General features: G+C 44.4%; 1 protein-coding gene across 1 annotated transcript in view; it reads left to right on the top strand.

Moving 5' to 3' along the window:
* The window catches only part of PDZD2 (PDZ domain containing 2), a 301,267-nt gene that overhangs the window by 83,099 nt on the left and 200,093 nt on the right, over nt 1–18,075 (top strand). Inside the window, exon 2 of the mRNA XM_040421009.1 lies at nt 2,536–3,292. Coding sequence (XP_040276943.1) covers nt 2,817–3,292 — 476 coding nt within the window. The 5' untranslated portion in view covers nt 2,536–2,816. The remainder of the gene's footprint in view (nt 1–2,535; nt 3,293–18,075) is intronic.

Raw genomic sequence — 18,075 nt, forward strand, 5'->3', positions numbered from 1 at the left:
GTAAATGTACTCATTGTAAGGGGCTCGGCATATGGGGGGCAGTTTATAGTCTTGGATAACCACTTTAAAGACTGTGTACACCTTTTTGGGGGCATTTTTTAATTATTGCATTGTACTTATTTTGAGCTGAAAAAATATTTTTTTTTCAATTAGTCTTTATTAAAAAATTTGGCATCCTTTTTTTCTGTACAGAGCTGAGATTCTCTAGTAGCACCTTTTGGATTTTCCATCATTGGATTTTCTGTCTTTTCCATCAGACCAGGAGCTGACGGGCTCCTTATCTCTGCTCTCTGCCCTTATAAACACTCATTATAGCTCAGTTCTCACGTTACTGATAAGAATGTGGCTTAATTTCATGACCTCTTAGTAGTTTAGAGATAAGATTTATTAGATGACCGGCACAAAGTGAAAGTACCAGTCACACAGCTAGAAAAACAGTTAACCTTTTGTGACAGAATGGCTCAATATTTTTAATAAAGGCCAATTGAAAATATGATTTTTAGCCAAATATGAGTAAAATGCAATCATAAACAAAATTTGCCTCCAAAGGTGTACATAGCCTTTAACGTGGGTTTGCTGCTACACTACAAAAACGCACTAAGTTAAAGGGATTTTCCGGGATTGATGGACTATCCTCAGGATAGATCAATATCAGATCGGTGGGGGTCCGACTCCCAGCACCCCAGCAGTCAGCTGTTTACAAGGAACCAAGTGCTATGACATTCTCACAGCACACAAACCACAGCGTCGTATAGTGTCTAGTGGTTGTGCTTGGTATTGCAGCCAAGGCCTATTCACTTGAATGGGACTGAGCTGCTCCTAGGCCTTGTGACCGATGAATGTAAAGAGGCTGAAGCCATCACCGGAACGCAGCAATCCTCCTCACACAGTTCATCAGCGGGCGTGCCCTTAGTTGGACCCCCACTGATCTAATATTTATGACCTATCCTGAGGATAGGTCATCAGTATTGTAGTCCTAGAAAGCCCCTTTAATTTGCCTTCAATTGAAATCGTCCTTAGTTTGGGACAGGGAGTGGTGTACGTGATGACAGTCAGTACTGCGGAATATGTTGCCGATATATATGCAATAGGAAACACCCCAATACGTCTCTCTTTGCCCAATAGTTTGTAAGGGTATTGTTCACATGACAGAAATTCGTCTTGGATTGTGCTGCATATTCCCATCTAAAATCTGTGTGAAATCCACGTCCCATTGTTCCCAGTAGAAATCCATTTTGCTGTTCATACGGTCATGGATGATTTTCACGTGGATTAGCCCCTTTGAGCCACCTTGGATTTCTGCTGTTGGTTCCCTTGCAAATTTTTCTGATGAAAATATATATTGTGGACGTACCCAGGTGCTTTACCCCTTCATGGACAATGAGCTTTAGATCTGACACCTAAAAATAAAATAAATTCAGGACTTTTTAGGGTACTTTCACACTTGCGTCGCTGGATTCTGGCAGGCAGTTCCATCGCCGGAACTGCCTGCCGGATCCGGCAATCTCTATGCAAACTGATACCATTTGTAGACGGATCCGGATGCGGATCCGTCTCACAAATGTATTTCAATACCGGATCCATCTCTCCGGTTGTCATCTGGAAAAACGGATCTGGTATTTATCTTTTTCACATTTTTAAAGGTCTGCGCATGCGCAGACCGCAAAACCGGATCCGTTTCCGGAACACTTGGGGCATTAATACATTTCAATGTAAAATAATGCCGGATCCAGCATTCCGGCAAGTGTTCCGGAATTTTGGATGGAGAAAATACCGCAGCATGCTGTGGTATTTTCTTCGTCCAAAAACCGTACAGTGACTGAACTGAAGACATCCTGAACGGACTGCTCTCCATTCAGAATACATTAGGATAAAACTGATCAGTTTATTTCCAGTATTGAGCCCCTAGGACGGAACTCAATGCCGGAAAAGAAAAAACGCTAGTATGAAAGTACCCTTATATCTCCTAGTAAATACTTGTACTCCCCTTGACATAACAATTCTGGGGCATGTTTTCTTGTAACTCTGTGATGTGCTGTTCTTCTGTTATTCCTCCTAGAAATTCATAAGTAAATTAACAACTGTCCATTACCAGTCTCCCTATCAAAAGGAGCGTGTCCCTGCTAAGTTTAGCACTTTCAGCGCCAATTGCTCAATGTGATCGTGTGTAGGGACACTCCACCAGCTGGTAACATTTAGTTGTAAATTAATTTAATCTTAGATTTCTAGCAGGAATAACAGAGGAACCGCAGAGAAAAATAGTCCCGACTGTTTATTTGCACTGTGAACACAGTAATATACTAAAGCAGAGATGTCAGGGGAGGTGACCAAACTTGTGTTTCTCCACACGTGGCAGCTCATACGGCCATAATTTGCCCCCTGACTTCCATCTCTTGTGGTTTCAGACCAAGTGTATCCCAGCAACTCTGTACTAAACATCAAATACGGAAATGAGACATTTTGGTTAACCGTAGTTTTGGTCTGTAAAATATGTGTGTAAACGTATGATGACATTTATAACTCTGTGTATTATAGGTGGAAGATTGTGTAGAACCTTGGATTGTGACAGTGGAAACTTCAGAGGATTTTTGGATATTTTCCTCCTTTTTGTCCCTTCTACCTATGACGTGAATGCTGCTCTGGAGATGCTTAATTTTCATTGGGTTTGTTGAATTTTACCAAGTGTCAGAATGTGATGTTACCTAAGACAGTTCCCATCGGTTCCTCTCTTATTCTGGGCTTCATCGATGAAGAAACGACCGGTGCCTATGCTGCTCTTACGTTTCCCACGATGCTAGGATTATTGGCGTCTCACCATGCCGATCACTCAGGAGAATGCCGCGTTTCATCTGACTCTTCTACGCCAATGGCTCCTGGACAATCTCCAGACACAAGACGGAGGACCCGAGAAAGGTCTGTACATGGCCGCCGTCCAGAAACTCAAGGAATACATCCAGCTCAACTTCAACTTGGATGAGGAACCCTCTGGCAGGTACCAGAGCACCTTAGACATGGAAATCTGCACTGCTTACCTCACCAGGGATGGAGAAGACGACATGGTCCTCGGTCTGAATTTTGGAAACATTCCGATATTTGGACACTGCGGTGAAAGGAGGAGAGGAAGTAAAAAGAGAAAAGTGCAGAACGGCCCAGTGCTTGATGTTGGATGTATATGGATTACGCATTTGAAAAAGCAAAGTCCGGCTGCGAAGAGCGAGAAGATAAAGCTCCGAGACGAGGTCCTGTCCTTGAATGGTCAACTAATGGTTGGTGTCGACGTCAGTGGTGCCAGGTAAAGTGGTCGCTGTGCATTTGGTGAATTATCTGTGTGCTAGTTTTGTTATAATATATCCATACTGTCTCTATTAAATCTCTGGGTATTTAATGTCCGCCAGACAGGTACAGTTAGCGCCAGCCCTGGGCTCATTTATGGCAACTTTTTGTCCAGGAAGTTTGATTGTCCTTCATCACGTTGGTTCTACAGGTGTCCAACTTTTGCAATCTTGATGTAAAATCGATCTGTTAGGTTTTCTTTTAGTTCAAGACTTTAATACTGATGACTAGAGATGAGCGAATTTCATATTTTGAAATTCGTTCACGCTTGGTTTGGTGGTGAAAGGTGAATTGCGTTATGGATTCCATTACCACGGACCTTTACGCAATTCTATGACTGAATGCATAACGGAATGCCTTTAGAGGCAGAAGAGGACTCCCCTGCATAACGGAAATGGGACGGATCCGTTTTGCAGCCCATAGACTTTTACTATGACGGAATGAATAAAGGAATGCCTCTAAAGGCATTCCGTTATGCATTGTGTTATGGTCAGTGGTAACGGAATCCATAACGCAATTCTGCTTTTACCACCAAACGAAGCGTGAACGAATTTCAAAATAATAAATTCGCTCATCTCTACTGATGACCTATCCTCTGGAACTTCAGCAAAAAGGACACTGCTCCTGAGCTGTGATAGGGAGAAAGCTGCAGCAGAAAGGACACACCCCTTGAGCTGTGATAGGGAGAGAGCTGCAGCAGAAAGGATGCACCTCCTTGAGCTGTGATGGGGAGAGAGCTGCAGAAGAAGGGGCTCGGCCCCCTGAGCTGTGATATGGACACAGGTACAGCAGAAAGGACACACCCCTTGAGCTGTGATAGGGAGAGAGCTGCAGCAGAAAGGATGCACCTCCTTGAGCTGTGATGGGGAGAGAGCTGCAGCAGAAAAAAAATGCCCTGAGCTGTGATAGGGAAACCGCTGCAGCAGAAAGGATGCACCTCCTTGAGCTGTGATAGGAAGAAAGCTGCAGCAAAAATGGCTTGGCCCCCTGAGCTGTGATAGGGACACAGATACAGCTGAACGGACACACCCCTTGAGCTGTGATAGGGAGAGAGCTGCAGCAGAAAGGATGCACCTCCTTGAGCTGTGATAGGGAGAGAGCTGCAGCAGAAAAGACATGTCCCCTGAGCTGTGATAGGGAAACCGCTGCAGCAGAAAGGATGCACCTCCGTGAGCTGTGATAGGGAGAAAGCTGCAGCAGAAATGGCACGGCCCCCTGAGCTGTGATAGGGACACAGATACAGCTGAAAGGACACGCCCCTTGAGCTGTGATAGGGCGAGAGCTGCAGCAGAAAGGATGCACCTCCGTGAGCTGTGATAGGGAGAGAGCTGCAGCAGACAGGTCACAACCCCTGAGCTACAGCAGAAGGGACACACCTCCTGAGATGCCTTCCTGAAGAAATTCTAGCAGAGTAATTGGAGCAATGAATGGAAAGCTCTTGTAATATAAGGTGCCTGATTCCATTTTTTTCCATTCATCATGGGATAACCCCTTTAGGATACATTACAACTTAGGTGTACGTCTTTTATGTTTATTATGCCAACACTGGTTGGGGTCCGACCTCTAGGACCCCTATGCGTCCTGAGCACGAAGATAATACAACACAGACTTTCCCCTGTGTAGCACATTCTCTCCTGTCTTTGCTACAGTGTGTCAGTAGAGATAAAGGATTCTGCCTAGAGTCTAGTCTGTGAATGTCTTAACTGATGCTATTGTAGCAAACTCTCAGCTGTGAGAAGTATTAGCTATTCCGTACCTGCTGCAAAAGATGCCAGTATGTTGGGTGCTTAATGCTGAGTATTAAGCACCCAAAATTCTATTCGTGGGGTCCCTCTTCTGTCTGTGTCAGCATCCGGTATTTGGTCTGTACAGTTTTTAGATATAAATAAGAGTTCCTATTCACTGACAGCAAACGCATATCTTGAAAATGGTGAAGAACTGAAACAAAGTCTATTAGAAAGTTGTAGAGCTTCCATTACACTGTGATTGCACTTGACATACTTGAATCTGAGGTCTGTCTCTTTAAATTCTCTCTCCTTTGGATCACAGTAAGATTTTTTCCTTGTTAAAGAATTCATTTCCATGTGTTTGTTTAAAGCATAAAGTAAGTTAATGGTGGGGCCGTTAGCTTTTTGGCATTGTTCCGGACGCCAGAGGCCCATGGACCACCCTGGGACGCAGCGTTACCTGCCTGCGCTGGAAAGCACCAAGCTTTTATTCCATTAGATTATTGGGCACTTGCCATAAAATTCTGGTTTGGGCTTTTTAGGGATTTAACCACTGGACTTACTGTATAATAACCTGCAGACAAAGAAGGTCTATTCCTCCACGTATCGCCGCCATAAAAAGGCTTTCCTGGGAAATAAATTAATTACTGGCACTTATGGGAGCATTATGTCATGGTCGTAAAAACAGAACGGGGCGCCATTTATGAAAATGCCTCTGTGGGTAGATGTGTGTAAAGTGGTGCCACCACCGGGCACGTTCTGGATGAAAAAAAATCTGCCTCACATTGCTCTATAATGAAAGATGTATTTCCATCCTGGTATTATAGGGCACACTGCTCGGATTATGTCATAATATAATTATCATGGGGGTCTGAAATATGCGACCGCTGCCAATCCAGAAAACAAAAGGACCTTTGTCTTTTTCTCTTTGCTCCTGGCTGCCCACTGTGCTGGGAGTTGCAGTTGAGCTCCTCGGAGCGTCCCTGTGAAGGGAATGACTGAGAAAAAGTGCAACGCTTAAAGGGTTTTATGGGACTCCTGCAAATCCACCTAAATGCCACCGCTGTAAGAGAAAGTTTGTAATATATGTACCGTACTGAATTTGCATGGGTTGGCCTTCTGGGAACCCAGGCACTTGATGCTTCTCTTCTGAAAATCCAACATTTACCGATGGTCGCGTCCTTTCCCAGGTTTCTGGCCTCGTTGACTGGTTGATAGATGGGGACGTCACTTCCGCTGGGGATGGGACCAGAACTGTTCCTCTCCCAGGAGCATGTGCAGATGAGGTGGATTTAGACACCAGGGAGGGGAATATTTCTGGCCCCATCCACAACAGATGTGACGTCCCCATATATCAACCAGTCAAGAAATTGCTTAAAGGACGTGACATGAAGGGAAGCTGGATTTTCAGAAGAGGAGCGGTTGGTTTCTCGAGAGGTCGATACACACACCTCCAAGTAATAAAGATGGGATTGTGGGACCTGCTGGGTCCCAGAAAACCCCTTTAATTACAGCTGCTGCCGCTTCTTTCAAGGGACCGTGGGCTTAAAGGGGTTTTCCCATCTCAGCATTTGTGGCATATCGCTAGGATAGGACACAAATGTCAGATGGGTGAGGGTCCCACCTCTGGGACTCCCTCCTATTTCCAGAATGGGTGAAGTGAAGAAAGAGTAGCTGGCTCATGTCCATCCATGAAAATAGCCACGTGCATAAATCCGGCAGTCTGTTAGTGGTGAAGGGAGAGGTGGCCACACATGCGCAGTGTCTTCTCCATGGCACTCTCTTGGCTATTTTTGGAAATCTCATAGCAGTGAATGGAGAGAGTGCTATGCACGCTCAATGTGCTTTCCTTTACTTCGTGGGCCCCATTCTGGAGATAGAAGCGGGTCCTAAAGGCAGGATCCACACCTGCCCGACCTTTGTGGCATACCCTAGCAACATGACACAAATGTTGAGATGGGAAAAACCCCTTTAACTTGACGCTCCTGAGCCACGATACAAAATCTGTAATGGCCCCCGCCTATCCTGTACCTTTTATAACACTGGAGTCTTTCTGTTTGGCAGAGGATCCTTTGGGACTCTTAATACACCAGACCATGGCTCTGACTACTACCCCCACAGTCTCTGTTCATGGGGACCCCCAGTGATCAGTAAGAGACTTCATATCTTCATGATGTGCCAGTAAGTGACCCTCACAATCACTAGAACTGTGGCTGTAGACAATTTCTTGTTGATTTTCAGCAGGATCGCAATGTAAGCATTGCAGATAACGAGCATGGGAATGGCGGCGCCTCTCAACACTATTTTGTCTTGTGTGTTCCTGAGAAATTTTCTGAGTTGCGTGTTTTCTAAACCGTTATCTCAGTCCATACCACAATACCTGACACATGAAATCTAGAATTGTTAACAACATCCTTGCGTATATACACTACTTACAAAAAGTTAGGGATATTTGGCTTGTGGGTGAAATTTCAGGATGAACATAAAATGCTCTCTAACCTTTACAGGTGACCTTCTCTTAACTTTTTGGATGCACTTGTCCAACTGTTCAATGTTTCAGTACTTTTTGCACAACTTGCTGTTTCTAACAAGGAGCTTAACGGCAAAATTCACAACAGGTTTTTAATCCATGAATCGCCCAATACATTTCCTGGTTCAATTACGATTGGTATTTAAACAGTCCTCCTCATCATGCTGTTCACATTTTGACATCATGAGACCCAGACGACACCTAACAATTGATCAACAGTACCTCGGCACTGCCAGGCTTCAAGCAGGATGGTCTCAGATGAAAGTGGCCACTGAGCTTGGAGTGTCAGAGTATCATCAGCGGGTTGTACAGTCCTGATCAAAAGTTTAAGACCACTTGAAAAATGGCAAAAAATCTTATTTTACATTGTTGGATCTTAACAAGGTTCCAAGTAGAGCTTCAACATGCAACAAGAAGAAATGAGAGTGAGACAAAACATTTTTTGAGCATTCAATTTAATGAAAACAACGAATAAACTGAAACAGGCTGTTTTTCAGCTGATCCAAATTTTAGGACCACATGCCTTTAAAAGGCCAAATCTGTGCAAAGATGTGGATCCATTGTCATTTTCTGTCAGGTAGTCACACGTTGTGATGGCAAAGGCAAAAAAACTCTCCCTTTTTGAACGTGGTCGGGTTGTTGAACTGCATAAGCAGTAAGACAGTCATTTGGAATTTCTTAAATGATCCTGAGGGTTATGGAACAAAAAAGTCAAGTGGAAGACCCAAAAAAATGTCATCAGCACTGAGCCGGAGGATCCAATTGGCTGTCTGTCAAGACACTGGACAATCCTCGACCCAAATTAAGGCCCTTACTGGTGCTGACTGCAGCCCCATAACCATCAGACGGCATCTGAGATTGAAGGGCTTCAAAAACAAAAAACGTCTTCAAAGACCTTGAACTCCACAGAACTGCTCGTTTGGACTTTGCAAGAGAGCACCAAACATGGGACATTCAAAGGTGGAAGAAAGTTTTATTCTCTGATGAGAATTTTTTTTACCTTGATGGACCTGATGGTTTCCAACGTTACTGGCATGACAAGCAGATCCCACCTGAGATGTTTTCTACGCCCCACAGTGGAGGGGGCGCCATAATGGTCTGGGGTGCTTTTTCCTTCAGTGGAACAATGGAGCTTCAGGAAGTGCAGGGGCGTCAAACGTCCGCTCGCTATGTCCAGATGTGGCAGAGAGCATTCCTCATGACTGAGGGCCCTCGTCTGTGTGGTAACGACTGGGTTTTTCAACAGGACAACGCTACAGTACACAATGCCCGCAGGACAAGGGACTTCTTCCAGGAGAATAACATCACTCTTTTGGCCCATCCTGCGTGTTCCCCTGATCTAAATCCAATTGAGAACCTTTGGGGATGGATGGCAAGGGAAGTTTACAAAAATGGACAACAGTTCCAGACAGTAGATGGCCTTCGTGCGGCCGTCTTCACCACTTGGAGAAATGTTCCCACTCACCTCATGGAAACGCTTGCATCAAGAAGTGATCAACAATAACGGCGGAGCTACTCATTACTGAGTTCATGTTTGGAAGTTGGATTTCTGTTTTGGGGGGGGGGGGGGGGGTTAGTTTTTTTTTGGAGGTGTGGTCCTAAACTTTTGATCAGCTGAAAAACAGCCTGTTTCAGTTTATTCGTTGTTTCCATTAAATTGAAAGCTCAAAAAATGTTTTGTCTCACTCCCATTTCTTCTTGTTGCATGTTGAAGCTCTACTTGGAACCTTAACATCCAGCCATGCTAAATAGGATTTTTTGCCATTTTTCAAGTGGTCTTAAACTTTTGATCAGGACTGTATCAGAGATACAGAGAGACTGGAAGAGTCACAGAAAGGCAGAGAAGTGGACATCCTCTGGCCACATCCCACAATGACGACCGCACTGGTGGTGGCTTTTGTTTCAATAAATAGTTTGAGATGAGGAAATCACCATCGCTGATTCTACTCAAATGCCCGACTTTCATGATACGATATCACTGGAGGGTAAGCTTTTTGCAAGTTTGACATTTGGTGTAATTTATTGTAACCATGACTTATCTGCAGGTCATCTCCAACAGAGAGACGCAAAGTCCAGTATGACCCCTTCACTGAGTCATCTAAATCCACACCATTAAGGCTATAGATAGGTCTGAGGCCAGGTCTACACGACGACACATAGGGCACAACTACACTGCAACATGTGTCGCGCAACAATTTTTATAATGATAGTCTATGGTGTCGCACTGCGACGCGAAAGTTGCAAAAAATCTATTCGAACAAGAGCTGTGGGTCCTGAAAAGAAGACCTCCCCCCTCATCTATTAACTCTACACCCATTTATTAAATGGGTGTATGGAAATAGGCTTTTAAGGCTTGGATTTCTTTCGACTTTCTCAGCGATCCCAATAATTTCTATGGAATCGCCACAACTCAACGATCCTGGCCACGACAGCCGCTGCATGACCAGTGGTGTCGCCATGTAGCCCTAGCCTTTCAGCTCAGCATTTAAATAGGCTGGCCTATGCTGCCACCTGGTGGTAAAACCTATATTGGTTTTATTAAAATGGATTGATTCACCTATTTAACCAGACAGAACTTTTTAAAGGGGGTTTCTGGGTCTAGACTATTGATTCCTTAGGATAGGCGATCACCTGTTTGAAGAGGGAGCTCTGCGGCCTGTTCCTAGGCCAGTGACATCACGTTCATTGGTCACATGGTCTAGGCGCAACTCTAGTCTCATTCAAGGCCCTGAGCTGCAATACCAAGCATAGCCACTATACAATGGGCGGCGCTTCGAGGAGGCCGCAGTGCTTCTATGTTGAAACAGCGGTTGATGACGGTGCCTGGTTTCAGACCCCTCACCGATCAGATGCTAATGATGCTTCAATATGTTACTCCTGGAAAAACCTTTTATGGATCAATAAGATGCCCTGATAAAGCGAAGATCGTGAAGTCATGTGTCCCTTTTCCAGCGAAGAGCCTGAACTAAAGTCCACTGTATATAATTGGAAAGGCCAATCTTTACCTAGATAGATGCATTATTATAAATGTCCTCTAGGGGGCAGTATATTACAGTGTATCAGTTTTATGAAACGCGTTGTCATAAATATTCTGTGTCATCCTGACCTGATGTTCTCCAGATTCCAAAAGAAACCCATTCCTGTAAGATTCAGAGACCTATAATCCTCTGCTGTAACATTTACGTGACTCATTGTTCGGGAGCTTGGAAGCCATACCGCTATTATTGTTGTGGTCCGTCTAATCCCGTATCCTGTGCCGCTATTATTGTTGTGGTCCGTCTAATCCCGTATCCTGTGCCGCTATTGTTATCCTCAGTAATTTCCCTAAATATCAGACTGAAGAATAGCTGGGCTGACTCATGGGTAAATGGATAGTATGTGAACCCTGATTATTAGGATGTTAATTGTTCCCAGGCCCGCTGACTATATGGGAAGTTTATTTTCCGGTTGCAAGGAAGTGAATTTCAATAGTCCTTCATGCCGCTATATACTTCTAATACAAGCCAGCCGAAAACTCCCACTGCCATGCCTGTGTATACTAAAGGTATAATGGTTGGCATCACAAGATGCCAATATAGGCAGGAGCACTCTGATTTCTCCTAGGGTCAGACCCTAGGCCAGGGGTGGCCAACCCGTGACTCTTGAGCCGCATGCGGCTCTTTGCTTCTTCAAGTGCGGCTCTAGCTGTGGAGCCGGGAAGCAGTCGGTCGGCTCACTCTCCACCCCAGGCTCAGATCGCTTTTCCTGATCGGGCACTGTTACTACTTTGCAGCTCCAGCTCACTCTCCACTACGTCCTGATGCACACAGTGTGGGAACGTAGTACGTGGAGACACGTGCTATGACCTGACGTTCTGCTCATCAGGTCACAGTGGAGAGCGTGTCAGACCTGCAGAGTAGCAGGTGCCTGATCAGGAGAGGGAAGAGATTTTTTCAATTTTAGAACTGAGCATGGGGGTCTGATCTAAGCATGGGAAATTCTGATCTGAACATGGGGGGGGGGGGGGGTCCTGATCTGGGCAATGGGGGTCTGATCAGAGCATGGGAAGGGGGTCCTGATCTGAGCAATGGGGGTCTGATCTGGGCATGGGGGGTCTGATCTTAGCATGGGGGGTCTGATCTGAGCATGGGGGGTCTGATCTGAGCATGGGGGGTCTGATCTGAGCATGGGGGGTCTGATCTGAGCATGGGGGGGGGGGAGATCTGAGCAATGAGGGTCTGACACTGGGAGTCTGATTTGTGTTGTCTGATCCGAGCATTGGGGGTCTTATTTTGGGGGTCTGATTTGGAGGTCTGATGAATTTTGGGGATCTTATTTTAGGTCAGATGAGGATTGGGGATCTGAGGATTGAGGAGGAGCATAGTACCCCAGATGTACAGCACACAGAGTCTCTCCAGAAGATTGTCATCTCCCCTGTCTGAGTGCAATAGATGTTCTCATTAGACGTATGTAGTGTAACATCTGTGAGTATTATACATGGGCTGCACGGTACCACAGCTCCAGCAGTTCATATTATCAGATCCTCTAAGAACCATATTCACTTATGTAGACAGGAAGACAATATACCGTGCTCTTTATATCTGCTCTATCATTATATTTGCTCTTATAACACTTAGGCCCCTTTCACACGAGCGAGTTTTCCGCGCGGGTGCAATGCGTGACGTAACGCATAGCACCCACACTGAATCCTGACCCATTCATTTCAATGGGGCTGTGTACATCAGCGTTGTTTTTCACGCATCAACTCTGCGTTGCGTGAAAATCGCAGCATGTTCTATATTCAGCTTTTTTCACGCAGCCCTGGCCCCATAGAAGTGAATGGGGCTGCGTGAAAAATGCATTGCATCCGCAAGAGATGTTGTTTGTAAACCATCAGTTTTTTATCACGCGCGTGAAAAACGCATCAAAACGCATTGCACCCACGCGGAAAAAACTGAACAACTGAATGCAATCGCAGACAAAACTGACTGAAACTTGCTTGCAAAATAGTGCGAGTTTCACTGTACGCACCCTGAACGCATCCGGACCTAATCCGTCACGCTCGTGTGAAAGATATAGAGAGATAATCCACGGCACACCAATGTCTTTTGCTTTGCAAATTTATTATTGGTACAAGAATATTCACAAGTTTTGTCAATATATGACTGGTCGCGCCATCATAGTAATATGAGCATTAATAACATATTTTTGTAGGCCGTAATGTGTCCCAACGTTTCGGTCCTGTCAGAGACCTTTTTCAAGGGATCTGTAAATAAATATAACGGTTTTATTGGCATCTACATGTTGCGACCATAATATACTGTTGACACGTGGTGAAGGAGGTAAAACGATATGGATATAGAACGAATTGTGCACATACATATATATATGTGTGCCCGCGTATATCTGCACACACACACACACACATATGTATATACACATACATAAACATACATACAGGTCTCAGGTTCTAACTATAGTAAAGAGAGAGTAGGGGGTAGGTAAAGTAAGAGGGATACAAGACAGATAGGGCAATTGCTGTCTCTGAGAAAGGAGGACATAATGATCAGGACTGGGCTCTAGCATGAACATGACTAATCGTTGGGGCATAAAGTTAAGTCAAGGATCTATGTACTAATTAGATTTAGGTAAGTATAGTCAGCATCAAGAGAAATCTCTGTAGAAAACTCAAGCAGCAGTTTGAATATAAACATCGCATATGAACTCACCATGGCCGGATAGCAAACAGCTTGTGCAGGCGCTATATGTATCTGCGTTTGTTTGTGTTTTAAACTAAGGGGCCGGAAGTCATGTGGGCTCTTGCCTTGTGTCCGGGTTCAGCCGGTCACATGATCGTCAGTGACGTCATGTGAGCCGCGTGACCGCGGGCCGCAGTGTGCGCATGCGCACTGGGTGCTGGGACGGAAATAGAAGATAGCTTGTGCTGGGGATGTATAACATGTTGTATCTTGGAAAACGGGAATAATAGGCTATGGATCGGTCTGCTAATTGGTGAAGAAGGATATTAAGGACATTTTAAAGTTAAGGAGTATATATAGTTCTATGCTAGCGCTTTAATTAAGAAGAATGGGGAAAGTTATCTCAGGTAAAGAAAGAGGGGTCACATACATATGTAGATAGAATGGTTTAAAGTATAAAGTATAATTGAACAATTGCTTCGATTCTCGTCGTGCTAAAATGTGAAGAATGAAAAAAATATATATAAATAAAGGGAACAAGAAACAAAAAACAAAAAACAAAAAACAAGAGGCGAATGATCACATTGTATGGTTCTAGATTTCGTGGATAAGTATCTCAGCATATAGGTATTTATATATACTATAATCTTATGCTATATTATAATCTATGATGAGAGGGAGGGGTGGAAGGGAGGGATGGAGGAGGGGAAAAAGGGAAGGGGAAAGAGGGGGGGGGGGCTCGAAGGGAAGAGGATGGAAGGAAAGTCGGGGGAAAAAGAAAGGGGGGGGGGAAGGAGTTTTTCTCACCAACTTGTATATTGACTATGATTATGATCCAACTAGGGAGCCTGAAATAAAGGAGAAGTATATGCATATTAATATCAACGAAATAACATTATGACGCCATATCAATCCACAATACCGAAAAACAAGAATGAATGTTTAGAGATTGAGTATTTAAAGATCACAGTAAAAGTCACATTCCCGGTTGAGGCCTCTCGGTGATGTACCATGTGATTGGAGCATGTGATCTGACGTCACCAAAGGTCCTTTAGCCGATAGTTCATCTTTTGAGAAGTAAAGAATAGACCGGGAACTACGCGAACAAGAGGAGAAGGTGAGTTAATTTTTTTATTTTTATTTTTACCCTCAATTGATCACCTACTATGCATTCTGTATTCAGAATGCTATTATTTTCCCTTATAATCATGTTATAAGGGAAAATAATACAGTTTATAGACTGTCACCTAGCAACCATGCGTGAAAATCGCACTGCATCCGCACTTGCTTGCGGATGCTTGCGATTTTCACGCAACCCCATTCACTTCTATGGGGCCTGCGTTGCGTGAAAAAACGCACAAAGAGGAGCATGCTGCGATTTTCACGCAACGCACAAGTGATGCGTGAAAATCACCGCTCGTGTGCACAGCCCCATAGAAATGAATGGGTCAGGATTCAGTGCGGGTGCAATGCGTTCACCTCCCGCATCGCATCCGCGCGGAATACTCGCTCGTGTAAAAGGGGCCTTACAGTTACACTTTTTTGTATTTCCCTGTCAAATGTAATGAAGCCCAGAATATCCATCTCTTCAGTCTAATCTGAAGTCCAGGCGGTTGTCGGGATGCTTACAAAAATGAAACCTATATGTATATAACAAGTCAAGGAATTGTCCAATTAGGGCAGAACTTTTCAGATTATGGTTAGGACTTTGGGCCCCATGAATCCTAGTTGTGCCCCTGCCTCTAAATTCATTTTATGGCTGAGGTGATAAAAATTTCAAGGAGAAAATAAAGCATTGCACCAAACCCATGAGGTCCTCGAGTGGTGGATGAGGGAGCTTTTCTTTGGTCTTGTGGTGCAATTTTAAAGGGATTGGTATAGACAACCCCTTTAATTATAATACTTTGTCTTTTTGAATTTTTGAGCATATTCTGGGAAACTTTTTTTTTTCTATGTTCACATTTATACCTTCGTTCAAGTTTATTGTAGATTAAGGCCTCATGCACACGACAGTGTTTTTTCACTGTCAGTGATTTGGCTTCAGTGGCCCGTGTCCGATTTTGCTTCCTTTTTTTTTGGTCTGACAGGGAAAAAAAAGGAAGGTTAACGAAAAGTGTAATTTTATTGCACCAAGGTCTTGTAGAAAAAAAACGGACGCGAACACGGATGACATACCAGTTGTGCACCCGTTTTTTTTGACGGACCCATTGACTTGAATGGGTCCATCCTCCGTTTTCCACTGACAAGAATAGGACAGGTTATATTTTTTTGACGGACTGGAATCACGGATCACGGAGGACTATCAGTTTTTTTTCACGGCTCCATAGAAATGAATGGGACCTCCGCTAAACTGTGAAAAATGACGGAACGGACGCGGATGTACACAACGGTCATGTGCATGAGGCCTAAATGGGTTCTTACCTTTATATACAAGCGCATATGTGCACAAGTGTGATTCTTACTCTCGGTATAACGGTATAACGCTACTGAATTACGTTGTGACTTAGTGTGATAGCGATGAGTATGAAGCAGAATGTAATGTACTGGGATCTATATCATAAATTGTACAATCCTGTGCATATTTGTACGCATATTTATATCAAAACCCAATAAAAATAATTTATTTTAAAAAAAAATACTATGGCAATGTAGAGGTAAAAATGGCGCTTCTATGCCATAGGGACTTCCCTCCATTATCTAGAGCCTCCACATAGTATACACATGGCATAGCTTCTCACAAGCAACCGTAGAGAAAGAACTTGATTCATCCTCAGCGGTTTTTAAATATTCATTACGTTAAGCGCTTTCCCATTTAACCTGATGATCGTGATGCGCCTGAATAAGTCCACAGCGAAGATGAGGAAAGAATTTTCCTTCGGATGGTCCTAGGAGATTCTTGTCATATCCTGATGGGTTTTAACATCTGCATGAACATGACGTGGTGCTGATCCGAATCTCGCCTGCGCCCTGGAATAAAGCGGTGGAGGACGGGGTAAAGTTGTGCAGCTGCCCATGGCAATAGGAAAAATAAGTGCTACTTTTGCACGCGCGTATGACATTTTAGAAACCTGCGAATCCGATATTGCCCCATCGAATGCCTCATGCACACAATAGTATCTGTTTTTGCCGTCCACAAAACACTGATAATGTGCATCCCGCATTTTCCCCTTCTGCAGGTCCCGCACTAATGTAAAAACGGACAAGAATAGGACATGTTATTTTTAATTTTTTGGGGCAGCGGAACAGACAGATATACGGATGCGGCCCCTCTGAAATGAATGGGTGACATTTTTTGTAGATTGGAAGTGGACCAAAAACATGGTGGTGTACATGAGGCCTAAGTCAGTCTAGAACCGGGACCAGCATCCTCCGACACTCCCAGCATGGTCCATTCACTTCTATGGGAGATACAAGAACAGCCAAGCGAGTGTGCATGCTGGGAGTTGTAGTTTCACAGCAGCTGGAGTGCCGAAGTTTGCTGACCCCCTGATCTAGAATAATCAAGTTCTTAAAGGGTTTTTATTCAGTAACTGTATATGATCACTGAGGGTCCAAATGCCAGGACCCCCACTGATCATGAGAACGAAGGGGGCATCCGAAAACGAGAAATTGTTGCAAAACTACAACTCCCAGCATGCCCATACTGTCTACAGCTATCAGCCTACAGCAGGGCATGGTGGGAGTTGTAGTTTTACAGCCGCCGGCTGGCCATCCCTGCTATAGGTCAGTGGGGTACATCCAAGCCTTAAGGCCGTATACCAGGGATGCTCAACCTGCGGCTGTTGTAAAACTACAACTCCCACCGTGCCCTGCTGTAGGCTGATAGCTGTAAGCTGTTTGGGCATGCTGGGAGTTGTAGTTTTGCAACACCTGGAGGTCCGCAGGTTGAGCATGCCTGCCGTATACCTACGACAAAGACTAGATGTAGACAGAGCCCTACAGCCTGGAGCGGACGCTCATCTCTAATTCCTTTCATAAAGCTGCATAGCCGTGGTTAGTGGCTCTCCTTCTATTATGTCCGTATGTACTAACAGTCTAGCCCAGACAGCTGCTGCCGTGAGTCTACTACGTGGGCAGAACAGTGAACCCAGCGGTATGTACCGCGCCTCACCCGGACCTCATTGTATAAGCACATCTGGACACTGTTTGTAGAGAAAGAGTATCCAGTAGGTCTGAGGCTACAGATGTGGTGCCAATATCCAAACAGCCTTCAGCCGAATGTCCTCATATATTCCTTTCATTTGGTCCTTAAAGTACATTTCAATTCAAAGCCGGGCTGTTCTGACAACTCCACTTCTACCAGCATGGTTATAATGAAGACCTCTTCTGGTTGCATCAGCCGTTTCTAGTACTTATAGAGCTGTCATTTAGTCACAGGGTCACCTAGGGCTCCATAGAAAGGTATAGTCCTCCCTCCTGCTGTCTCACCACCTCCGCTTCTTGTTATCCGTTGCCATTTTCTTATTTGATAGAGAAAAGCATGGCTTATAATGACCAAAACATCTATCCAAATCCTCCAAACCTGAAGAGATGATATCCCAGAGGGCTTAGCTTGTACAGTGTTGGAGGTGATGGTTAGAACTTAGTACTGAGGGGTTTCCTCAGCTTTAGAGGAATTCAGAGACGAGTTTAAAGGAGCCCGTCACCAGGAAATTCACTGATAAACCAGTCACCATGCCTTGTAGGGCTAACGCAGCTGAATGTAAAGACACTTTTCACTTAGAGGTCCGTTTTTTCATCCTGAAGAGAAATAACTGTTCATTTGCATGTGGATTAAAAGTAAGGTGCACTGAGGGTGGGCCCAAAT

The sequence above is a fragment of the Bufo bufo genome, chromosome 2 (assembly GCF_905171765.1).
Source record: "Bufo bufo chromosome 2, aBufBuf1.1, whole genome shotgun sequence".
Lineage (NCBI taxonomy): Eukaryota > Metazoa > Chordata > Amphibia > Anura > Bufonidae > Bufo > Bufo bufo.